General features: G+C 37.2%; 1 protein-coding gene across 6 annotated transcripts in view; it reads left to right on the top strand.

The window, feature by feature from the left end:
* BBOX1 (butyrobetaine (gamma), 2-oxoglutarate dioxygenase (gamma-butyrobetaine hydroxylase) 1) overlaps positions 1-26969 on the top strand; it is a 58565-nt gene extending 31596 nt beyond the window's left edge. For all 6 annotated transcript variants that reach the window (XM_014545224.1, XM_005873083.2, XM_005873082.2 and 3 more), the window contains 4 exons: positions 13965-14070; positions 19309-19505; positions 24467-24633; positions 26426-26969. In XM_014545224.1, coding sequence (XP_014400710.1) covers positions 13965-14070; positions 19309-19505; positions 24467-24633; positions 26426-26586 — 631 coding nt within the window. In that variant the 3' untranslated portion in view covers positions 26587-26969. The remainder of the gene's footprint in view (positions 1-13964; positions 14071-19308; positions 19506-24466; positions 24634-26425) is intronic.
* The last annotated feature ends 241 nt before the right edge of the window (positions 26970-27210 follow it).

Here is a 27210-nt window from a genome sequence, read left to right as displayed (position 1 = left end):
TTACAGAAGATGCTATATGTAGACCTGGATGACCCACTCCACGAATGCCACATAAAATGTGTACCTTTCCTACATCTGTAAGAATTTGAACAGCCTTAGAGATCACAGCAGCTACAACAGGCAAACACAAAATTACTAAGAGCCTCAACTGTATTATTTGTTCTTTATTAATTTTCACAACTTTCTGAACTAGTTATTATCTCCCATTTCACGGATAAAAAATTCGAAGCCCACATTAAACTATACCCACATTCCCACAGGTGGTTAAAAGGGAACCAGGGTCTTTTCTATCCCTGGGCTTCTTAATCCATGTCACTATCAATAGTATGAAGGAAAAACAGGGAAAGGATGCTTTCAGTCACCAGAGGTAAACAGAACATTTCAAAATAAATCTCTCCTACGTTGTTGCACTGAGCTTTTATTTGCTGACGCAGACTTTTTGTATCTATGCCAACACATTTCACAATTTCATGATAGTGGCCAAATGGGTGGCTCTTGGTTGTAGTTCCCTAATGCCCACCCCCATCCATCACATAAGGGTCAAATTCTCAGTCCTGATTTATGAGTTGTGTCTTTATTTGTTTGTTTTATTATTACAAATTGTAAAAATACAATCTGGCCACTGATCTAATATTGTGAAGTTTATTGGAATAAATACTAAGGGTTTGTTGTCAAAATAAATCAGACCTCTTACTACTATTCCATTTCCTTTGTCCAAGACCTGTGCATCTAATCGGATAGCTTTAACCTACTCAGTCTCACCTTCCTCAGATGGTCACATTTCTTTGCTGAATCTCTCAAACTATATACCCCAGGCCACAAATGCCCTTCTTGCTTCCTTACTGCTAGTCCCACCACTGATTATCAAGATCTCTCCTTTGGCCAGAAGGGGGATTTTTTCATTTCCTATCTTATGAACTTACAGAAGAGGACAGTTTTGTTGGGTTTTGCTTTGTATTTGTTTGCTTACTTGTGGGGTTTTGTTGTTATTGTTGTTGTTGTTGTGAAGAAAATGAGAAAAGTGCATATTTTCCCAGAAGTTATTTTTCTTTTCTGCTCCTCTCCATGGTAACGAGGGAAAGTGATATTAAAGTTTGGGTAACATGAGATTTAAAAGGACAGGGAATATTTAGAACAATGGTTCTCAACCAAGGCTGCACCATTCTCCACATATTTTTTTTTAGGTTCCATTATAAACTTTTTTAAAAATTTATCTTTATTGTTGAAAGTATTACAGACATCCCCTTTTTTCCTAGAGGGAAGGGGGAAGGGAATGGGAAGAGAGTAACAAATGCATTTATATGCATATATGCATAACCCATGGACACAGACAATAGTCCAGAGACTTTTTTTTAGCAGGACTTGGATTTGACCTGGGTATCAGGACTTTTGAAAACTCTGTAGGTGATTCTGATGTGCAGCAATGGTTACAAACCTCTGGTTGAGAGGAAGAGGTTCTTCAAGAAAAGGCGGGTCTCAATTAGTAAATAACTTGGGTATTTTACATTCTCTGAGCTCTCACAGTTATGTACACTAAATGGCATTTATCATGTTTGTCTTTGTACTGTGCTGATGCCTGGACATGACTTATCCTCACAGAAGAATCAGTAGCTGCCTTAATCAGGGCTCCTCTCTTTCATATCTTTGTTTTTCCACTGGCCAAGTGCCTTACTCTTGTTTGAAAAATAATTGGTTGGTGAGTGAATGTATGTAATGAATAAATGGAGACAATAAATAATGGAGAAGAGGCATTGCCAAAATTAGGAGAGGGATAGAGAAAGGAAAATGGATAAGGTTAAAGGTAAACTTTGCTTTTCATGTACATTTTTCAAGGAGACTGGTTTTCACTCTTGCTTAGATGCCAAAACCAGCAATAGTGTGGTCTTACTTTACATATGCCTCCCTTACAAACTAATACCCACCTAGCACTTTTCCATTCAAATAGGGTTATATTTGGCGAATTTGAATTGCATGGGTCTAAAATGAGATGTACTATATCTACTTTTGGTTTTTGGCTGTCATCTCAATTGTTAAATGGTTGATTGGATGAACAAAAACAGTAGATTCCAGGATTTTGTGCAGCCTCGGTATATAGTGGGCAAAAAATAATTGTTTAGTGGATAAATGCATGCCTAGATGTTTTTAAAGGGCTGCAAAGCAGCAGATGAAGGCAATAATTATTTGAACATTTTATAACTATAAAATTATGTTCAACTACTAAGACAAAAATGGTAACAGCTTTGAGGACAAAAGTGCATGTCATTATCCACATCTGTATTTTCTCAGATGCTTGTCATTATTATGTCAGTGTATCATCAGACAACACACTTTTCATGCAACCACGTGAAATGCTCGGCAACCTAAGGCCTTGATGATGAAAGCATTCCTGGGAGAAAAGAGTAAGAGTTAGTAAAGAGACTTCCATTGTCAATGTCATCAAATATATCTACTTGTGGGACAGTCTATAAAATGATAACTTTTTTAGGATGATTTAAACCTTTGATTTGGGGCAATGCAGTTTTTACAGAGTGGGGCCAGATGCCTCATCCATGTCCCTGTTGCTCACTCCCCAAAAATTGGCAAAAATTACTTTCTTTATTGGAGAAATTATCTTAATTTTATGGCAAAATTTAACCAAACAGAAAAGAATACTAGCTCAGTGCCTCACACACACTTATCTCTCAGGAAATTTTAGTGAAAGGGAATATATGCTAAAATTCTTTCTTAGTGTTACTGTCATTTGCCAATCCTTAGTTAGAAAATTAACTTCATGACCAATTCTGAGGGAGCCTTCTTTACTAGACAGTCAATCAGGCCCAGCCAGCATGGCTCAATGGTTGAACATCAACCTATGAACCAGGAGGTCAAGGTTCAATTCCTGGTTAGGCCACATTGCTGGATCAATACCCAATAGGGGCGTGCGGGAGGCAGCTGATCAATGACTCTCTCATCATTGATATTTCCATCTCTCTCTCCCTGTCTCTTCCTCTCCACAATCAATATATATATTTTAAAAGTAAAGAAACTTATGGATCTTCATGATAGTTAAATTTTACCTGAGGAAATGAGCATGGAAGCTGTATGATTGCTGAATAAAAGTTATAAGGCCACAAATTGTAGAGAAAATATAAATAACTACTGCAGAATATTTAGTTCCAAAAAAATTGAGGACCCAGTGCCCCAAAGCAGCTGTATTCTGTTACTGCCTGGACAGCTGACCATAGGACCAATAGGGAAACAGTTTAGTCATGGCTTCCCTGTTGGCTATTTGTGAGAAGTAGATCCAAACTTTTCATTTAATTTCCCAGAGCTCTAGGACTCTCCTCAACTGCGGACTTGATTGTTTCTTTCTGTAGGAGTGTGTGAATACCTGCTATGCCCTTTGAGGCCTTCAGATAAAAGTTTGCTGGAGAAATGTAAAATTCTATACTACTGCCCAACTTTGCATCTGCATGGGTGCCTTGCACGCAGGCTTCATGAGGTGAATAAAATAATATCAACCAGAAAGTGTCCACACTGGGCGCTTTGTCAAATACACCAGCCAGTCCAATTAAGGATTAACAAAATTGAAATGGCTTCTGGGAGTACAAGAATATCTCCCTTCCAGCATTCACTGAATTTCTGCTAGCATTTCTGTAAGCCAGCCCGGCAGTATTTCACACATTAGGTTGTATTAGAGATTGAGGATGTACGAGTGAAAAATATTATTATTCCTTGGCATCGGGACCCGTAGAAATTGCAACTACCCTTAGCACAGCCTCTAGAACTGACTTTGAAAGTAGCTACTTGCTTGATATTCATGTTATCAGAAAACATTTGTGAAGTGTGGGGATTAACTGGGAAGGAAAAAAACATGTTTACCCATTTTGGTGAAGTTGTAGCCAAGAAGTTGCTTGAGAAAACCACACAACCCATCTTGAATAAAAATAGCTTCTGAGTTATGAAAAAAAAAAACAACAAAAAAAAACAACCACCTAAAAGCAATTCAGACTTGGGAAGAAAGCAAAGAAAACTTGTCTGAGTTCTGACTTTAGTTGTAATTCCATCCTACTTTGTAAAAAATTCACACTGGGATTTTTTAATGAGTTGTTTAAAGATTTAGTACTAACCATAGTGTTTGACTTGGGGCAGGGGCCTTTAAAATGTGTATTCTTGTGAGTATTAGAGTTTCCTAAGCAGGGTTACAAGCTATGTTCTTTGGCCATTGTGAACCCCAGGTTATGTTATCAGCCAAGAGTCAGTCCCTGGGGTTCCCTCTGTAATATCAGGTTTCCTGGTAATTAAAATTGCTGCCAACAAAACCACTTGAGTATGAGGTCATCTCATGAATGAAAGGAAAAATAACTTCTGTGTCGCATGCTCCTCTAGAAATCATTTGAGAAAATTTATAAAATACCCTAATAAGGCAGTTGTTTCTCAAGTCCTCTGAACCCCATTAACTCCGTGGTTATATTCTAATTAGCCAGGACAGACAACTGTTATTATTGGGATGGGGAAAATAATTTTTTATGAAGCGCCTTTTATGGGGTAAGTATTGAGCTAAATGCTTTATCATCATTATCTTGCATCTTCATGATTCTGATAAGAATCATTATCCCCATTTTAAAGGTAAGAAAACTGAGGCAGAACAATCAGGTTGCAAACCCAGGAGTACTTGATTCAACAGTCTGCAATATTTTCTTTGGCAGTTTGTTATCATCTAACATTTCCCCTATAGTTCCTAAGCCATAATAATGTTGACTATCAAATGTGGCTTCTACTCATATTTTTGGCTCAGATGCTAGGAAATAATTTGGTAGAATAATATAGAAATTTCTAAATTATAACAACAGCAACAGAATATTAATTCTCTTCCCCCCTATTAAGTTCAATTATAGCTAAATGTTTATGCAAAGGGAAAATGACAAGGAAGCAACTAACTTGTCACAAGAGAAGATAGAGTGTATAGTTTAATCTTTCACATCAGGAGTCTAAACTAGCATCTAATTCTTGTTCAGATGAAATAAATTAAGCACAACTTGACCTCCCACCCCCCCCAAAAAAGAACTACTTAATATGCTTAATGTGGAATTACTTTGTAATGCAATGCATTCTAATTTTTCATAAGAAAGGCCTTTGGGGCTTTGGAGCAAATTGCTGTAACACTTTTCTTTATGTTTTTAGAGGGTGTTATCTATAAATATAAAAGCCTAAGCGACCATCACAACCGAACAGACAACTGAACAGGCTGCGTGGGGCAACCAGGCCGACAGGGGGGTTAGTGAGGGACAACCAAATGACTGAGCAGCAGGCTGCAAAGATGGCGGCACCCACAGCCAATAAGGAGGGAATATGCTAATTGAATGCCCTGCCCTCAAAGATGGCAGCACCCACAGCCACAAGATTGGCAGGGGAGGAAGGCAGTTGGGGGTGATCGGGCTGGCAGGGGAGCAGTTAGGCATCAATCAGGCTGGCAGGGGAGTGGTTAGGGGCAATCAGGCAGGCAGGCAGGTGAGCAGTTGGGAGGCAGGGTCCTAGATTGTGAGAGGGATGTCCTACTGCCAGTTTAGGTCCGATCCCACAGGGATCGGCAGTCAGACATCCCCCAAGGGGTTCCAGATTGGAGAGGGTGCAGGCTGGGCTGAGGGACAAATCCCCCCCCCCCGAGTGCACAAATTTTGTGCACCAGGCCTCTAGTCTTTTATAATTACTTGTCTTCATTTTGACTATTGGGAGTATCATTAACCTTTAAAAATAAATTTTTAAAAGCATTTCCCATGGTAACATATAATACAGATACATAAAAATCACATAAAGCAAAATAAATTATAACAAGGCAAACACTTTTGAATACCATCCAGGTCAAGAAATGGAACATTGCCACTCACTCCAGAACCCGCCTACATGTCCTAACCAGTCCCCAAATGTAACAGCTCTTCTGGATTTTATGATATTGACCACCTTATTTTGGGGGGGGTTAAAGTATTCTCGCCAAGTGCACATCACTTGGCACTACAGCTTGGTTTCCCAATTTTGCAGTTTTTTGGTATCTGCTTTTTTTCTTCCCTGCAATTAGTTATGTTAGTAAAACAAGTTGAGTAATCAGCACCAGTGCTTTGTCTATGTATCACTCACTACTCACTTTGTCTGAAGCTCATTCCCTTGTAAATTCCTCAGGAAGGACTCAGGGGAACAATATTCTCTGAATTCTTGCATGTTGACAGCAGTTTAAGTCCTTTATACTTGAAAATTGAGTTGGCTAAATATAAAATTCTTGGCTCAAGGCATCTTCAATATGCACTATGGTTTTATTGGTTATCTAATTTTCTTTTCCTTCTAAATAATTTGATTTATTTTCACCTGGATGCCCAAATATATATTTTTTTAAGGATCATTAAGTTTACAGACTATGTTCTGGGGCAATTTTTAAGACAGTATATGATATGGTCTTTCAGTATGCAGTTTCCAACCTTTTTCTTTAATTTCAAGAAAAAAAGTTTAATTGCAGTTTTTAGTGTTTGTTCTGGCCTTTACTTTGGGTTTTTTCTTGTAAGGAATCCTAATATGCATATATTAAATCATCTTTGCCTTTTGTTACTTTCTCTCAGATCCTTCTTAACTATTTTTTGTTTACATTTAAATTTTTCCTTCTTTTATCTTCTAGTTATCTAAAGGCATCATCTTTTATGTGTATTGATCTTTTTTTAAACATATTTTATTGATTTTTTACAGAGAGGAAGGGAGAGGGATAGAGAGCTAGAAACATCGATGAGAGAGAAACATCAATCAGCTGCCTCCTGCACACCTCCCACCGGGGATGTGCCCACAACCAAGGTACATGACCTTGACCAGAATCGAACCTGGGACCTTTCAGTCTGCAGGATGATGCTCTATCCACTGAGCCAAACCGGTCAGGGCTATGTGTATTGATCTTGCATTCCTTCTAGTTTCATCTTCATTTTTAATGATTTTTTTAAAAAAATTTTCCTGAATATGTCACCCAATTTTTTAGTTTCCATTTCTCAGGTAGATTATTTTTTCATATATGGTATCATTTATTAAAATCCTTTGGTTCATTAGATGTAGCAATAAATAGACTAAACTTTAATCATTTTATGTTGCCAATTTCTATGTAAAAATCTGTTTTCTTAACTATTTAAGGAGAGATATGATTCAGAAACCTTTTGAAACTTATGGTTTTAAGCTATATTTCAAAACTACGGCTGATAACACTCTAAGACCTGGTTCTTCTCCTTCACTTTCATCTGGACCTTTTCATTACTTTGTCCCTATAATGCTCAATTTGGAGTTGTTGTTTTTCTCACATGGAAGTTTAATCGTGGAAGGGAATGTGTCTGGTACATTTTAAGAGTTCATGGGGCCCAGATGATTCCAGTCCCTTACCATGAGCTTCTTGTACTCAGCTATTTGGAATGTAAAAATCCCCTCTCAGATTTAACTGCCATTCATAAATTGCCCTTCTGCACTTTCTAGCAAGTATCTATTAGCAATTTGGGAATTTTTCAGATCCATCAGGTACCTAGTTGCTTCCCTCTGCTCTCTTCTACTCAGTTGCTGATACCACGTATTATGAAGGTCTATCTATACCCACTCATTCTGTGTTTGTGTGTGTGTGTTGGGGGGAGGGGTCATAGATATATCTCTTCACCTAATTTTGATTAGATGTTGCCCCTTGATTTTGGGATTTGCACTCCAGATGTCTTGCAGGGAGAATTCAGAGAAATTAAAAACTATGTCAGCATCATAACCTCAGAATCTTCCTTGTTACTTTACATCTTTATATCTCATGGAGATTTCCATATTAGCTTAATGGATTGAGTAAGAACATATCAGAAAGGTTACTTCTGTCTTTCTTGTTTGTGTTTGGGAACATTAATTATCACCTAAAAATGGTATGGACTTTTTCATATTTAGGAATAAATGCAATGTAATGTGTGTCCATAATGCAAGTAAAACTGAAAGATAATGATTTTTTAAAACATAAACTTAGGCCCTGGCCAGTGTGGCTCAGTTGGTTGGACATCATCCGATGCACCAAAAGGTTATGGGTTCAATTTCTGGTCAGGGCATATATTTAAGTTTTGGGTTCAGTACCATATGAGAGGCAACCAATCAATGTTTCCCTCTCACATCCATGTTTCTTTCTCTCTTTCTCTCCTTTCCTCTCTCTAAGATCAATAAATATATCTTCAGATGAGGATTTAAAAAATGCTAAAACACAAATGCCAAGTATTGTTCACAAATAACCATAACTCTTCCCCTACAAATAACATAACAATAATAATGGATGGCTAAAGTAGTCACCACTGAATATACCTAAAATATAGAGCTTATACCAGGATTAAAATTAATAGACAACCAGGAAAATAACACTATTTACTATTATTGAGTCCGTGTTTTCATTCAAAAATCATTTTTGATAGAGGGTCAGTTGTTATGAGATAAGAATATGTTTTAACTCAGTTCCCTAATGCACTGAGATATTTTTGTAAGACTTTACAGGACAATAAAGGAGCAGAAATTTGAAGGGAAGCCAAGAATAGACATAGAGCAAATCGCCACTCGGCCCAGAGTGAACTCCTCTCACTTCTGTGAGGCCATGCTCTCCCTCCAGTGGGCTTTCTGATAAACTCTTTCTTCTGCCTGCAATGACCTTTACTCTTCCAGGCAAATCCTATTCAACCTTCAGGTCTCCTTTTGATCTTCACTTCTTTAATAACACCTTGTACTTTAGCTTTGAAAAATTAATCATATTGTCTTCCCCATAGACTGTAAGTTTCATGAGGTGCAAGTCTATTCTATTCTATTCTATTCTATTCTATTCTATTCTATTCTATTCTATTCTATTCTATTCTATTCTATTCTATTCTATTCTATTCTATTCTATTCTATTCTATTCTATTCTATTCTATTCTATTCTATTCTATTCTATTCTATTCTATTCTATTCTATTCTATTCTATTCTATTCTATTCTATTCTATTCTATTCTATTCTATTCTATTCTATTCTATTCTATTCTATTCTATTCTATTCTATTCTATTCTATTCTATTCTATTCTATTCTATTCTATTCTATTCTATTCTATTCTATTCTATTCTATTCTATTCTATTCTATTCTATTCTATTCTATTCTATTCTATTCTATTCTATTCTATTCTATTCTATTCTATTCTATTCTATTCTATTCTATTCTATTCTATTCTATTCTATTCTATTCTATTCTATTCTATTCTATTCTATTCTATTCTATTCTATTCTATTCTATTCTATTCTATTCTATTCTATTCTATTCTATTCTATTCTATTCTATTCTATTCTATTCTATTCTATTCTATTCTATTCCATTCCATTCCATTCCATTCCATTCCATTCCATTCCATCCCACCCCATCCCATCCCATCCCATCCCATTCCATTCCATTCCATTCCATTCCATTCCAGATCCTCAATCCCTGGCCCATTGTGTGTGTCTAATAAATGATAATGCAAAAATAAATGATGTCTGGAGCTCCAGTGAGTGACTGCCTCTAGGAAGTCATATGTGGAAGTGTCACACTGTAGTTACAAATAATACACAATATGATATTCCTTTGGATGGCTAACTATAAAATGTTTTGTTTATTTTAGCTAGAAGATCATTTTGCATGTTAAAATTTTAAAAATAACATACTAGTATGAACGTATGTTTTTAATTCATTTGGAAAAGCAATGATGTCCCAATGAAGGTATTCTTTCATGACCTGACAAGAAGAGCTTGCAGCAGGTCAACATTGGGAGTTGTAGCTGCTAGTAATAAATAAATCCAGGTTGCAGATATAGAACACCTTTTTACATAAGTAGCATTTCAAAAGTAAAAAAAGATTACAAATAAATCCAGCATGATTCACCAAGTGGGAGCCACTAACCGAAAAGGAATAAAATGTATCATCCAGGACAAAAAGGATCAATTTAGCAAAAACAATAAACATCCTATACATTCTGAAGGTTTTGAATTTGTCACAAAATACTATTAACATCATACAATATCATGATATTTATAACTGGCCATCTAGATTAGGGTGAAGCTAGTAAATCAGCTCTTAAACCAAGTCATGAAATATTTTCTAAAAATAAGTATTGTAATACATAGGAGCTATTCACAAAACCTTTGGATAGAGAAAAATATAAGGAAAAAATCTAATTAAATGCTGAGAATGACACCTTGTACTTTTAACTCAGTGGTTTGTTTAAAATAGCATCTTTGTTTGTTTAGCTTTGTTTAAAACAGCATCTTTGGCAAAAGCAGGATTACTTGTAGCACAATACCAAGCATCTACACCATTAGATAAAAATGCTGTGCTGAGGCCCAGCTGGTGTGGCCCAGTGGTTGAGCATCGACCTATGAACCAGGAGGTCACAGTTCAATTCCCAGTCAGGGCACATGCCTAGGTTGCAGGCTCAGTCCCCAGTGTGGGGCATGCAGGAGGCAGCCAATCAATGATTCTCTCTTAATTATATATATATATATCCCTCTTCCTTCCTCTCTGAAATCAATAAAAATATTTTTTTTAAAAAAGGAGGTGGGGGAGATGCTGTGCTGAGCCCACCTCTTCAGTTGCAGAAGGATCAGTCCTGCCCCTCTGCTTCAGTCCTGGGAATTCTTGATAATCTGCCTGAGTTTTGCCTTACTTGGAACACTTTAGAATATGTCTCAAGTGAGAAGTGCATGTCAGTACACCCTCACCTCGTGAAAGCTCCCCAAATGGGCTTTTAAAAGATAGTTTCTACACAGGTCGATGGACTGTGTTTGCATTTGTTTCTGCCGTGTTTCATGGGAGATTTGGATTTGAGAAGGATAAGTGAAAGCCTAGAGTCCCAGACAGTCAGCAGCTTTCTTGGCATGATTCATTTCTACAAGGAAAGGTAGACCAGATGACATTTTCAGGATTTTTCCAGACTTATGCTAAAACTATTAGGAGGATATTTTGTGATTGGAACTGGCAAGCTCCTTTCTTGGGACTTATCATTATGTATGAGCACAGACGTGTAGACTACACATCCCAAAGATACTCTAGGGCTAAAAAATGTTTATCATCCCCTGCCAGTTAGCTCAGAGGGCTGGAGAACTACTCCGATGAAGCCAAGACACCATCCCCCTTCCCTGTAGAAGCCAATTAACGTCAAACAAAGAAGAGAGTTGTTCCCTGGCTAAAGCTCTCACCTGCTCTCTCAGCCAGCTCTTAGCTGCAGCAAAACTCGTTAGTTGACCCTTGATCATAGGAGGAACCAAGAAAGAGAATGAAGGTGGATCAATGCAAAACTATCATCACTTTTGAAAAGAAAATTTGAATTCAGTCATTCCCTACTGACAGTGTCAACAGCATCATCTTCTTAGTCAGAAGATATTATATATTCTGCAACTTGATGATGTTAGTTCTTTTGACTCCTTAAATCCCATCCCTTCCTATGTCTTGATAATTCTTAGGATGCTGATGCTGACAATATTCTGAATCTGTATTACATATGTTATGTGGAGTGGCATGAACTTCATAGAGATCGTGTATTTCTTGGCAACAGTCACTATATATACTGGATTGCTTGACTCATACTTGAAATGAGTTGCAGCAGGATATATATGCTTCTCCCCTTTTCACTGGCTCTCTTTGCAGTTCATGGCCACAAGTGGATAGCTCTTTAACCTTTTCTGAGAGATATGAAAGATACACCAGGCTTTCCATCCAGAATTTATATGAGAAGAAAAAGCCCTGGCCAATGTGGCTCAGTTGGTTGGGCATCATCCTGTGCACCAAAGGGTTGCTGGTTCTATTCCCAGTCAGGGCACATGCCCCAGTTGTGGGATTCCCCGGAGGCAGCCCATGTATAATGTACTCTCACGTTGATGTTTCTTTCTCTTCCTCTCACTAAAAATCAATAAAAATAGTTTTAAATGAGAAGAAAAAAATAGGTAGTTTTACTCTCTGCCCCAGAAAATGGGGAGAAAACCCAACCTTTTCTTGTCAGATTCCTCTGCCTAAAATACTAAATGTCCCAGAAATACATACTTCTCCTTCCCTGACTTCATTCAAATCTCTGTGAAAAACTCCAGCTCTTTCCAAGCACTTCCCAAAGCATTATCTCTGCCGTGATAGTCCTCTGGCCCCCAGTCCTTACTTCCTTACCTGACTTGATACTTTTATAGCACTTATCTCCGTGTGATATTAGATTTGGTCATTTGCTTGACTTTTTTGTTCCCTGCTCTAGCTCTATTGAAAAACAATGCCTCGAATAGAATATGGGCTTAATATACATTTCTTGAAAAATTATTTCATAAATGTGAACATAGTTAATAAATATACATTGTAACAGCAATAAAATGATGTGCATGTATAGTGACTTTTTTTTTCAAACTACACTTGGGTTCATTTAGGAACACTGTTTCTTTCCAATTACCCATTGTCTTAATCTTCTGAAAAGCCTTACAAAATCTGAAAAATGGTTTCTTTCCTTGTCACAGGGTTGCAAGTCATTACTAGTTCTGTTAACTTCTTTTAACTTTTAAGGCAAGCTATTTTTTGGCAATGAAAGTAAACTTTACATAACATAAATTTAACCATTTTAAAGCACACAATTCTGTCATTTAGTAAAATGACAATGTTGTGAAACCATTATCTCTGTCTGGTTTTAATACATTTTTATCAATAAATGTTATTTTTTTTAAATTAATTATTCACCTATAGTGGTAAAAACTAATTCATTACATTGCAATATCTATATATATAAAAGCCTAAGTGACCAAACGACTGAACAACCAGCGGCTATGATGTGCACTGACCACCAGGGAGCATATGCTCAATGCAGAAACTGACCCCTGGTGGTCAGTATGCTCCCACAGCGGGAGCACTGCTCAGCTGAACGACGGGCACCAGAAACCTGGTTCATGGCAGGTGAGTGCAGCTGCAGCAGCACGAGCCTCTCCCGCCTCCGCAGTAGTGCTACCTGCAGTGAAGGCAGGCACAGTGGGGCCAGGATGAGCAGGAACAGCATGGCACCCAGCCCGGGCTCAGGCTCCTCCCTGGCCACTTGCCACTTCGTGCACTACTACATCCCTCAGGAAATGTCGGACTGCTGGTTTTGGCCCAGTCCCCGCAGGCCAGGGAATCGGGCCGAAACCGGCAGTCCAACATCCCCCAAGGTGTCCTGGATTGTGAGATGGCACAGGCCAAGCTGAGGGATCCTACTAGTGCACGAATCCATGCACCAGGCCCCTAGTTTTAAGTAAAAAAGAAAGAATCAAGCATTTTTCTCATCATCCCTATATAAGCTATTATATGGGGAAACCAAATAGTAGTTGAGAGAAAAGTTAAAAGTGAAAAAAACATTACAAACAGAAAGACACCTAGATATTCTGTCTTCTATAGTTTTGCCAAAGAGAGAAAATAGAGTCTGTCCAAGCCTCTTCATTTTCCAGAAACACAGAGGAGAGAGGATGATGTTGAGCTATAATTGTAGAATGGAAAGAAACTTCTTAATGGGTAAGAGGTTTTAGTTTAGAGTGATGGAAATGTTTTTGAAACCAGATAGATAGAGGTGGTAGTTACCAACATTATAAAGGTATAACATGCCACTGAATTATTCATTTTAAAATGGCTTATGTTATGTCAATTTAACCTCAATAAATCATTTCTAGAAAGGCATGAAGCTATTAAAAACAACCTAAATTCCACATACACCTCTTTATAAACTCTGTTGAATAGACAAATTTACTCTATTTTGGAGAGGAGAAGAGCAGTGAAGAGATGCTAATTCGGAAATGATTACTTTAGACAAAGAAAGGTCAGACTCGTCTTCCTTGGCTCATCATCATTATGGGAATTATTTCATAAAATGAAAAGTTTCCATTCCCCCCATGTATCAAGTTCATTTTAACATATTTCCTCTGGCTCAGTTACAGCCTGTTTAAACATATGTTTCTTGTATTTTACAGACATACTTGGCAGGTGCAAGACAAAATCGACGCAAACAATGTGGCTTACACAACTGGGAAGCTCAGCTTTCACACTGATTACCCAGCGCTCCATCACCCACCTGGGGTAAGGTGAGCCTCGCCACATTCCACAGGGCAGGCCAAGGACCAATATCCTCTATTTGGAGCCTAGACGATCATATTATATAGCTAATTTGTCCTATGCTTTCTCCAAATACAATCCAAACTCATAATATCTCTTTACCTAAATCCTGAATAGCTTCCCATTCCCAAGGGATAAAAGATTCTCATGTATATTTCTTAACATGTTTTGTTTGTTCCTGTAACTAGTGGCACTTTTGGCTTTGCTAAGACATTTTACCACAGCAGTACATCTTGAGGTCTTTTTGCACATTTACCAGTCGCAAGAGAGTTAAAAGAAAAAATAAAACAAGGGAACACAATGTAGATTTTCCCCACAAAGTCATATGGCCATCATTCATATTAATCAGCTATTACAAAACAAACAAACAAACAAAAAAACACCATCTCCCTAACTTAGTGGTTTAAAAGAACAGCCACTTACTTAGGTCATGTTTTTACAGTTTGGGCTGCGTTCATCTGGGCAGTTCTGCTGCTGCTGCTGAGTCGGCTGGGGCTGGTTGACCAAAGTGATGGTTGAGATGGCTTGTCCCTGTCCCACTTGCTCTATCATATCGTCCTCCAGCTGGCTAGTTCAGGCTTATGCACATGGCAGCTGGCAGAGTTTCCAGAGAGCAAACCAAATATACAAAGCCTCTCAAGATTTAGGCTAGTAACCAACATAATGTCACTTCTGCTATGCTTTTTGGTCAAAGTAAATCATAAGTTCAGCCCAGATTCAAGAAGTGAGGAAGCAGAGTTCACCTTTTATGGGAGAAGCTGCAAAGACAGACTACAAGGGGGGTGTAAATGCATGGAGCAGAGCAACCCTGGCTAGTTTGGGAAACCATCTACTCTCCCATCTATCAGATTCCTCGTCAAGGAGGATGTTCAGCGTGGAGCCACAAATCTCTCGCGAGAACGTCTAGGATCCTCTTCCACTATGTTATTGCGAAACTGTCATCTTAGTAAACCAGCTACATTTTTTGCAAAAGCACCATTTTGCTAAACCGAAAAATATATGGTCAGGAAACTACCTTTAAAATGATATTTTGTTTCTGTTTTTTTAATATATTTTTACTGATTTCAGAGGGGAGAGAGAAATAGAAACATCAATGATGAGAGAGAACATTTATCAGCTGCCACCTGCACACCCCACACTGGGGAGCTAGCCTGCAACCCAGACATAAGCCCTGACTGGGAATTGAACCATGACCTCTTGGTTCCTAGGTTGTTGCTCAACCACAGAGCCACACCAGTTGGACTTGTTTCTATTTTTAGAGTTAAATAGGACAATGAAATATTACACAGAAATCCATATCTTCAAGAGTAAATGGAAGTGGAAATTTGGGTTAATTCTCTAGTTAATGAAGGTAAAATGGATAAAAATCAAAATTAGTCTGTTTTTTTTAACACGTTGACTGAACACATTTTCTCTGTGCCCTTCTTGTTACCCATTGTCCTCGGCAGCATTAACTAAGCTAGTCTAGAATATGGCTTCATATTTTAAATTATTTTGTTGAGAAGATACCACACGATTTCTTTGAACGAAATGATACTGGATGGGCCATTCTAATCACCTTTTCAGATGGAGTTTGGAGTCAGGAAGAAACACACAATGTGATTTGTTCTAACTGTGGTCTAGAAATTTTCTAAAATCCTTGGGGTTAAAAGCCAAACTAATCAGCCCCATTCATCTGCTCAAGATAGGTTGGAGAAGTTAGATGGAATAAAGTTTTAAAAATCAAACTAGAAAGCTTTTATTTGAATTTTTTAATTATCTGCTGTTTTTTTGTTTGTTGTTTTTATGAGTTTAGGTTTTGTTTCTGGGTTAAAATTGTTAGCCTATGAAAAAGTGACTAAGTGACTTCATAAATATTCCTGAAGTATAATGCTTGACATTTTCACAGCATTTTATACTCCTTCAAAGTATTTTTACTTATACCACTTTATCTGCTATATCCCTTTAAGGTAGACAGAATAGATCATGTCTTTTTGATGTCAAATGAGGAAATGATGCATAGCAAGGCTAAATACTTTCACAGTGTGACATCTGATGAATAGGGAACTTGAACTTGAACTTGGGCCTCCAATTTTCACTGCACAATATGGGTCTGGAGTCAGACTTTCAAATTTCCATAACTGATATAATGTGATGATTATTTATACACATTATCATATATTACAAACTCTTTAAATATGGAACTTAATTTTAGACTTTTCTATATCTCAAGACTTAACCCAGCACCTTACCTGCAATAGAGATGTAACAGATATGCTATAAAGAGGTAAAGAAATGCCACAAAAGTGTGCCTGTCTCCCATCAGCAAATGAACCATCTAAAAGTAATGACCCAATGGGAGATTTTTAAAATAAAAGATGATTCCTGAAATGTCTAAATTCTAGCAGAGGAATCATTAAAATGTAGGCACTGTTTGTGTACTGTTCAAGTTTCCATTTTGAACTATTGAGGGGGTTTTGTCCCTAAGTTCCCATGTTTTCATAACAAACAGAATTAGTCTATGTTTTTCCAGTACAAATGAAATGATCTGGATAAGTTACCTGTTGAGAGTTCCGTTTGATCAATTTGGATCATACGGGGCAGGGACGAGGAGACACGGCTCTAATGAAACACAGATGTTGCTTCACCGACTTCTCTGTCTGGGCCAGAAGTCACATGCTGCCATAAAGCAACATTTAGAAAGAAAATATTTTTGGTTCTGTATGACTTACATGAAATAAAATTGGGTTTTATACACATCACGCATATATTTTCCTCTTGAATTAGCAGTGAAAGTGTCGTCTGGCTCCATCACCTTTTTTCTTTCATAAGATTGCATTAAAATGTAAACATACAAGAGAAGATTATTACTTGGCCTTGCCATATGTAAAAGGCATCAGTTGACCTTTTTTAAAGATTTATATTTGAAATATTCTCTGACTTCATTATGGCAAAATCTAAAAGGATTTAAGGAACATTTTTATTCTCCCAGAGACAAAGTTATGCTATTGTTTTGCCTTCTTGGAGTTTAGTATATTTGAAGTGGAGATTTTCACTTTATCTTATTTTTAATCATGCTGCTTCACCCCTCAGTGTCCTGGTGATGAGATAGTTTTCTACAATGACTTGGTCAGCTTTGGCACATGTGTGTTTGTTTTTTTAGTTTAAAAGAAAACAGCATCAACTTAAGGACTGAATTATTATTAATTTAGACCAGTTTTCTCCTAACATCAGAAAATAAGGCATCATCAATCTAAGATGGAAGTTTACATTTACAAACCACAGAGACACAAACCACACAATACTGAATTATTAGGAGTGCTATAAAGAGGTTTCTCTCTTTATAGGAAAGGAAGTTGCTGTATGAGGATTTTGAGGCAAATAGACCAAAGTTTGAATAGCAGTGTTACCATGGATTAGTTGAGTTTTACTAGCTGGTTGAATTTTTCAACTCTAGGTCTCAGCTTCTTCACCTATAAAATGAAGATGAAAGTATAAAATTCTAAGGACAGGAGTGAGGACTTAATAAATGTAAATCACACAATCATAGTTTGAGAACAAGTATGCATAAGATTTAAAACATTGAGAAAATGTATGCAGTTTTGGGAGGGTGGAGGATTGTGGTCTAGACCTGCACTATTTCCTACAGTAGTCATGAGCCACAAATGACTTTTTAAATTTTAATTTAGATTAGTTATGATTAAATAAAATCTAAAATTCAGCTCCTTGGTCATACTAACCACATTTCAAGTGCACAGTAGCCATGTGGGACTAGTCACTACATTTCCATCATTACAGGAAGTTCAAATGGATGGCATTGTTCTAGACAATCTATGGAGATAAGCAAGCTAAATCGATATTTCCCCCACTCGTAATTATTCCCTAGTCTGGGTATTTGATCATATTTGCCTCTTCCTTTCAATAAGAACTGCCAGACATTGGTTTTTATTTTTATTCCACTCTGTAAGAATAAAGTTTTCACAGCTGAATGGTGTTAGTCTCTCTAAGCAGAAAGTCAGGGTCTAAATTTAGTTATTAAAAATAATCCACCCATGCTGACTTACCAATAGGAGTCACATAACCAAAGAAAACAAACTCTGCTTAATAAAAGAAAGTATTTTTAAAATTTTACTATGTTTTGCTTTACAAAATGAAATAATGTTTAACGTTTCCTTCTAAATCTTAATAAAAATAACTAATATTCTCCTTTTGGTTTCTCATTCCCAATGTTTCTTAGGTTTATTCATCCTCATATCCCTCATCATTAGCTTCTTTTTAAAATATTTTTATTTATTTCAGAGAGGAAGAAAGAGGGTGAGAGAGATAGAAACATCAATATAGAAACAATGATGAGAGAGAATCATTGATTGGCTGCCTCCTGCACGCCTCCTTCTAGGGATCGAGCCTGCAACCCGGGCATGTGCCCTTGACTGGAATCAAACCTGGGACCCTTCAGTCTGTAGGCCAACTCTCTACCCACTGAGCCAAACCAGCTAGGACCATCATTAGCTTCTTATCCGTCCATATGAACTATCACATAACACTCTCATTAGTTCCCACCTTAAATAATGTATCCCATATATCACCACTGGAATGATATTGTTTATTTCAGTCTTTACTTCCATATTCAAAAGCCTTTAAGGACTTTCCTCTGAGCACAAAACAAAGTCCAATACCCTTCATCTGATATTCAAGATTCTCCATGATGAGGTTCCAAATTGACTTTCCAACTGCATCTACCATTCCCAGGTGTGATCCTCTACTGCAGCCAAACTTTTTGATGCCCAGGGAAGTGTGCATTTTTGCATACCCATCATTGCTGCCACCTGATTTGCTCTCTCCATTCTATTCTACGTATTCAAAATCATATCCACCCTCCTTGACCCAGATTAGGTCCCACCTCCTTTGTAAGGCCAAGGGGAGGTGCATAAATACTCCAACATGAAGTGCTAGCTCCCTGCCCCTATTTTCATCTGTGCCTTTTGTTTGCTAATGAACATTAGTATATCCATGTCCATGTCTTCAACTGCAACAATTTTTGAACTATAAAGTATTGATGGTGAGCAACTTTTTCTCCCCAGCCCCTTTGATGACCCAAAGACAGATAAAAAAGGTTTATTGATTTTAGTGCATCCATATCTTCCTGTAGCTTTCTTTAATGCAGTGTAAAAATATGTGAGTTACGTGTCATTTAAAAACCTATTTCTCTATTTCTTTTTATAGGTTCAGCTTCTGCACTGCATAAAACAAACAGTCACCGGGGGTGATTCAGAAATTGTAGATGGATTTAACGTATGCCGACAGCTCAAGGAAAAAAATCCTCGGGCATTCCAGATTTTGTCCTCTACCTTTGTGGACTTCACAGACATTGGAGTGGATTACTGCGATTTCTCTGTGCAATCCAAACACAAAATTATAGAGTAAGAGTTATTTAGAAATTTCTCACAGTAATACAATAGCTGATAGCAAAAGCTTCATTAACCTAAAGCTAAAACACAGAAAGCTTCAGTTAATGCCAGAGCTCTACTTTTTATTACAGTGAAAAAGAATTTTTCCACCATAAAAAAATTATCAAATTTCATATGAGACATAACTAAGACTTCATATACACTTAATTTTTACTTAGTTTTTAAAACATAAGTTCTACCTAGTTATGATCGGTATGATTGTGCTAGTCAGAACACTTTCAGCCAGAAGTAGAAGAATCTAATGATGAGATAGATCCAGGAGTTAAAACAGTGTTATCTGAAATTGATCTCTTTTTTCTTCACCTCTTAGCTTTGCCATCCTCTGTGTTGGCTTCATTTTCAAAGATAATCAATGGAAGTTCCAAGTTTTCATTATCCTGAGAGCTGGTAAACACAGCACAGAGAAAGTGTTTATTTCCCAATAGCCACAACAAAGCTAAATGACTCACTGCCCAATTTGTGTCCAAGTGTATCCTTGAAGCAATCTCCATAGACAGAAAGTCAGACAATGCTTATTAACCATTCCTAGGTCACATGTTCATTCCCGGGGCAAAGACAGCCTCATCTGAACCACATGGACTGAGAATGAAACAGGATGTCTTCCCAAATCGATGCCAACAAAAATCATTTGTTCCCTACATGGAACGTTTTGTGTTCTCTTTTCATCGGACATTATCTGATCATAATTTTTTAAGTATCTACAAAGGCCACAAATGTATCCTTCTATTTAAAAATTATTTTACACTGTGTTTCTAGGATATGGTTTATTTAATAAGATCCCATTGGTGGATTGTGGGGTGTTTCCAATTTTAGAATTGAGTTTATATTCTTCTTTCAGGAGACATAGCCAGATACTATGAAAGTAAACTCATTTAATAAATAAGCAGATTCCCAGTGTACTAACTCAGTTGTCTGATATACACAATAGAGCCTTCATTTATTCATTCAACAAATATTTATGGAGGCCAGCCACTCTTCTTGGTGCTTGGCATACATCAGTGAACAAAACAAAGATCCCTGCTTACAGTCTAACCGAGAATGGGAGAATAAGAAATTTTAAAACAAATGAATAAATTACAATGAATGTTAAAACATTTTCACGTACTGAAGAGAAAAAAGGAAAAGTAGGGCAAGATAAGGAGAATCTGTAAGACCAAATACTTAGGGAGGAGAGAACTTGCATGATTAAATAATGTGGTGAGGAAAGCTTTACTGAGTAGGTGATACTTGAGCAAAAACTTAAAGCAATGAGGAAGATTGCTCAGAGGTAAGCATTTCCTGAAACAGCTAGAGCAAAGTATTTGAGAAGGCCTAATAGCATGTCTGGTGCAATCAATCAAGCCAAGGGCCAGGGTAGAGCTGAGTATTAAGAGAGGAGGTCAAATGGGGGGAAGTCCATGAAGAGCCTTGCTATCCATTGGAAGTCATTGGCTTTCACTGTTAATGAAATAGGAGCTGCTGCAAGATTTTGACCAAAAGAGAGACATTTGCATTTATACAAACTTACGTACATTTTAAACCCATCACCCTGGCTGCTGGGTTGAATGGAGTGTAGAAGAGCAAGGATTGGCACAGGAAGACCAGTTAGGAAGCTACTGCGGGACTTCAAGTTAGAGGAGAGGGTGCCTTGAACATGAGTGGTCCAAGTGGTGATGGTGGAAGTGTGGAGACGCACTCGTTTGGGGACATACCTTGTAAGACAAAACAGCATATTTTTCTGACATAGTAGATGAAGGATGTGAGAGAAAGAGGTCAAAAATAAACTCTAGATCAAGATAACATTCTCTGAGAGGTCAGTCATTGAGATGAGAAAGAGAAGAACTAACTCTTGGATTACCAGTTTTAACATGACAGTTTTAACTGTTCAAAAGTTACCTTAAAAACCTATGACAGACAAAGAACAACTAATACTATATGATTTCACTTGTATGTGGCATCTGCAGAACAAAATAAACAAACAAACAAAACAGAAACAGATTCATAGATACAGGTAATAAATTACTGACTGTCAATGGTAGGGGTTGGAGAGGATGGTTGAAAAGTAAAGAGATTAAGTAGTTACAAAGTAGTCATGGGGATGTGAAGTATTGCTCAGGTAATATAGTCAATAATACTGTAATAACTATGTATGCTGTCAGGTGGGTACTAGACTTATCAGAGGGGATCCAATGGGGGTGGGGGACCCATGACAAATGTTAACTTTGTTGTGGCCCAATATGATTGCCGATTCTGCAAGGCTAGTGAAGAGAGGCCAAAAACTTAGCTATTGAGTGAAATTACCTGAATGTTCACCATCTGAATCATGATTTGGCTTTGTTATTTTTGGTAGTAAAATTCCAAAATTTGACCATTTTCAAGGTCTCAGAGCATCCCTAGAGAATATCAAATGGTTAACATTAACTCACTTAAAAAGGTATTTTTAACAATAGGAGATGAAAGAATGAGGGTTTTTAGTTAATCAAGGGCCTTGGTCATCTCTGCATTTGGGTTCATTTCATCTTCTATGTTTTTAAGTGTTATAATTCTTTTGAGATGTTTATGCTCTGTGTAGTACAAAAAGACTTGGAGGCTGTTGACAGAGTTAGGTACAGTACAAGAAAAAATAAACAAATAAAGAAACTTGTATAAAAAATAATAATAGTGAGATTAAGCTATAGCATTGCTTCTTAGTGGTTTCAAATTCAAGCACATAAATAAAACTCCTTCCCTAGTTTTACGATTTTGGTAAAGTGAGTTATGCTGACTAACCCATGGTAAAAAGGGAGCCAGTAAAAAGGGAGTAATTTAATACCTACCACATACCATTGAAGTAGGAATGAATATAGATAATCAATGAATGCCACCTTCTGACTCAGAAAGGGCAGAATAAATTTTAGCTAGCTAGAATGTCCATAAAGTTCAACACATACTAGTATACTGGTAATAGATTTCAGCTCTAAATTTCTAGAGACCAAAGAAAGGAGGGAACATATTTAATTTGCAAGATTCAAGATGCTTCTAATCTGAAATAAATTTTTACTCCCCATCCTCATAAAATGTGATGTAGTGGACAACACCATAGTGCCATTTCCTCAACAAGTTCAAGAAGTCCCATCAAGTATCATTATCTCTCAATGAGACATAATACTGTAAGTAGTGAAGGGGACTCATAGCCCCAGCAGATTGTAGGAGGTAATGCTACAGTCCTTTCATTGTGTTCTGGTGCTGGCATCACTGATGATCTCTTTTGGTTTATAGTTACCATGGTGCTAGTTTATATTTAAATTCTTGGCTTGTATAGTTAATATATAGCCAGTCATTCCTCGTTTGGGAGAGCTTTTTACCTTTCCTTAGCTTGTAATCCTGCATTGGGACCTTCCTTTTATTCTGTTATTGCACACATGATTTCCTTCTACATATTAAAGTATTTTTTATGTTATAAGGTCATAGGCAGCTTTTCAAGATGCCAGCTATTTATCTCCTCTAACATTTTTCAATGTCTTCTATAGACCTTATAACTAATTTGCTTTCTATTTCCCCTCATGTCATTGCAGAGAATGTCAAATAATAAATGTGTCTTGTTTTCTCAGATAGAGAGTAAATACTAGGTGAAAGGAGACAGAGACTGTGTTACACACACACACACACACGCACTCAGAGAGAGAGAGAGAGAGAGAGAAAACTGATTATTTTTGCTTATGTATGTGAACTCTCGGAAATTAAAGCTTAGCACAATATACCATGAGACACACAATTCTTTTTTTTAAATATATTTTATTGATTTTTTACAGAGAGGAAGGGAGAGGAATAGAGAGTTAGAAACATCGATGAGAGAGAAACATCGATCAGCTGCCTCCTGCACACCTCCCACTGGGGATGTGCCCGCAACCAAAGTACATGCCCTTGACTGGAATCGAACCTGGGACCCTTCAGTCCGCAGGCCGACGCTCTATCCACTGAGCCAAACCAGTTACGGCAAGACACACAATTCTTATTGCATTTGATTAATGAATCACAAAGTTCCTTTCACTCTAAAAGAGACAGATCATAATTACCATAACCATTCCCATCAAGGAATTATGATATTAGTGAAAAAATAACTGCACAGCTGGTATCAGGGCTCAGTGGTTGAGCATCCACCTATGAACCAAGAGGTCATGGTTCAATTCCCGGTCAGGGCACATGCCTGGGTTGTGGTCTCTATCCCCAGTGTGGGGCATGCAGGAGGCATCATCACTGATGTTTCTATCGCTCTTTCCCTCTCCATTCCTCTCTGAAATCAGTAAAAATATATTTTAAAAAATAACTGATCGCCAGAGTGGCTAAAACAAAAAACCCCAAAGAAGTTTAAAAGTCATGGCATCCTTGTCAATAACATGGAGGATGGCACAAAGGGTGCCACAGGTAAAAAGATTCAAAGAATCTACCTTAGGCTAGTCTCTTCTTTTCTCTGTCCCTCAGTTTCCTCATCTGTAAACTAGGGGTTGAGTTAGAAAAGAATATTTCAAACTTTTAAAAAACAGGTCTTTCTTTCCAATAATATTCCAATAAAATCAGACTTAAAAGCCCAATTTCTGAAGTATAACATAAAAATACTTTAGTAATGTAAAAGCTACTATTTTAAAGAATGAAGAATGAATTTGTTTCTCCAAATGTAAAAACTTTATAATGATAGTCTTCGGTAATGTTTATTTTAAATTAATTTGAATCATTCTGGAACTTATGGGGTAGATTTTTAAAAATACTCTCTAAATGAAAAAAGAAATAAATACATTGATTTTATTTAACAGATAACATTAACTTTTTCTGTACATGTGCTTGCATTCTTTAATACCGTATTTCAGAAACATCTCCCAAGACAAATTGATCCTTATAAATGTGAATCGATATTTTGTGACTTATATGTTTAACTTTTTCTCTTTAAAAAAAAACAGATTAGATGATAAAGGCCAAGTGATTCGGATCAACTTCAATAATGCAACGAGAGACACGATATTCGATGTGCCTGTTGAAAAGGTTCAGCCCTTTTATGCTGCTCTGAAGGAGTTTGTTGACCTCATGAACTGTAAAGAATCCAAGTTCACTTTTAAGATGAATCCAGGTCAGTGAACACGTTTTCTCAAACAACTGAAAGGATGTATTTCCTTCAACCTTCACCATTTAGAGCAGTAGAGAGCTGTTTTGCTCAAGCACCGAATGTGGAACACTTACAGTAGAATCTTGGGGAGCAGCCAGCTTGCTTAAGAGCAGACTCCCAGCCCCCACTCCCACTTTATTGACTCCCCAGGCTTTAAAATATTCATGTTTAACAAGATCCTAGGTGTTTCTTAAGCACAGAAAAATTTAATAACTCCAACCTAAAGAATTAATACCTGAAAGATAAGCTATAGACCTAAGGAAATCTCATGTCTGAGGTCAAGACTGATGACTTATATTTTCTACCCTGATAGCCAATCAATATAAACTGAAGCTTGTACTTAATTCTTCTATCCTGGTAGACATCAAATTACCCTCATTATTCTCACTCTAAACTATAGGAGTAATGTTTACTCATTAAACTTATTTGATCTGGTAGATGTCGTGTTACTGCTTATAAAGCAGTTCTTTTTAAAAAATATATTTTTTATTTATTTCAGAGAGAAAGGGAGAGGGAGAGGGAGAGAGAGATAGAAACATCAATGATGACAGAGAATCATTGATCAGCTGCTTCCTGCACACCTCCTATTGGGGATCGAGCCCACAGCCTGGCATGTGCCCTGAGAATCAAATCAGTGACCTCTTGGTTCATGGGTCAATGCTCAACCAATGAGCCGCACCGGCCTGCTGTACTCCTTTATTTCAAGTAGCTGGAAAACTTCAAGAACTGCTTTATTTTGCTGGGCTGGTGTGGCTCAGTGGTTGAGCGTGGACCTTTGAACAAAGAGATCACTGGTTCAGTTCTCCATCAGGACACGTGCCCAGGTTGTGGGCTCCGTCTCCAGTAATGGGCGTGCAGGAGGAAGCCTATTGATGATGTTTCTATCTCTATATCCCTTTCCCTTCCTCTCTCAATTAAAAAAAATATATTTAAAAAAAATAAAGGAGCAGAAAGCATTATGTTTTTCCTGGACCATCTTGACTCAGTAAAACAACATCAAACTCAAGGCTTCAAATAAAAAGCATAATTTCTCTCTGCCACTGATTTGACCAAGTAGAAGACTTTTTTCACTTGTGATTATTTTTTGAATTGATCGTGGTATAATAAAGTAATACTAGGAATCTTCATAAACCCACTGCTATGCAGTCACACCAGGCCGAATTTTAGAGCAGTAACGTAAAATGGAAATACCATGGGAGAAAAATACAAAATAAATAGGAGCTGGAATCCAAGCTTCCCCATTTAATGGCACCGTAGCTTCAGGCAAATCCCTCAACTTCTCGGAGCCCTAGTTTTTTCATGTATGAAAAGATGAGATAATACTCTCTTTTTTAGGATTTTTACAAGGCTTAGAAATAATGTATATAAAATACCAGAAACATAGAAGACAAACCAAGAAGGTCATTATCTTTATAATTATTTGATGCTATTATACTGGAAACAAACATTTCTAAGTAAGAGATAAATAACAGTCAGGAAGAACAACTCAAACATTTTACACAAAGATAACACTTTAAGTAAAAACAATATAAATGCCCACAAGGAGCCGGCCAGGCTGTGTAGTTTAAATGTCAAAATGTCTAAAGCTATTTGCATCCAGTGGCCTGATTTGGGTGAAAAGTGAATGCATAGGTTTTATGTAAAGAAGTAAACATACTGTTTCTTGATGTGAACTAAGCAGCAAGGATATTTTTCATTTTCTAGCTCTGCAAACATTAAAGACATGATTATTCATATTGAAAAATCTTTTGTCTAGGTGATGTGATTACTTTTGATAACTGGCGCTTACTGCATGGCCGCAGTAGCTACGAAGCTGGGACTGAGATATCCCGCCATCTAGAAGGAGCTTACGCCGACTGGGATGTGGTCATGTCAAGGCTTCGCATCTTAAGGCGGAGTGTCCAGAATAGAAACTGAATCTCCTGCCTGTAATTTCAGTTAGATTCCAATGAGTGTATCTGGTAAGATATGCTAAGGATACTTGTCTTCGGGGACCATGATCCATGTCATTTACATATTAATTTCCTTAGCATTGAACATGTCACCTTTCTCACGAGAGTTTTCTTTTCTTTGTAATCATCTCCAATGCCAACTCTTTAGATGTCTGCAGCCATGTTCTCTCTTTTCCAAACAGAGCATCCCTTCTGGTGTAGCGCATGTATGATCTAAATTCTTTTGCCCATAAATGAGAGTCTCCAGAATGCCTACAAATAGTGTTGTACCAGATAAAACCTTTCTTCAAATAACGCCTTTTTTAAAGAAAGCCTTTGATTCAAATAAAGCTTGTATTTCAAATAAAATTTGTCGCGTATAAAATGTGGTTTTGTACTATTGCCTATAGGGTCTCATTTTTTCGTGACTGCATATGACTGTCTTTACCATGCTTGAGAAAAGGTTCATATTTTCAAAGGTTTGTTTTATTCACTCTTTTTTTAATTTCTTTATTGATTAAGGTATTACATATGTGTTCTTATCCCCCCATTACCCCCTCTACCCCCCCACTCATGCCCTCACCCCCTGTTGTCTGTGTCCATTGGTTAG

This window comes from Myotis brandtii, unplaced genomic scaffold, assembly GCF_000412655.1.
Source record: "Myotis brandtii unplaced genomic scaffold, ASM41265v1 scaffold399, whole genome shotgun sequence".
NCBI lineage: Eukaryota > Metazoa > Chordata > Mammalia > Chiroptera > Vespertilionidae > Myotis > Myotis brandtii.
Note: the sequence above shows the minus strand (reverse complement) of the source record. Positions and strands in the feature narration are given on the sequence as shown.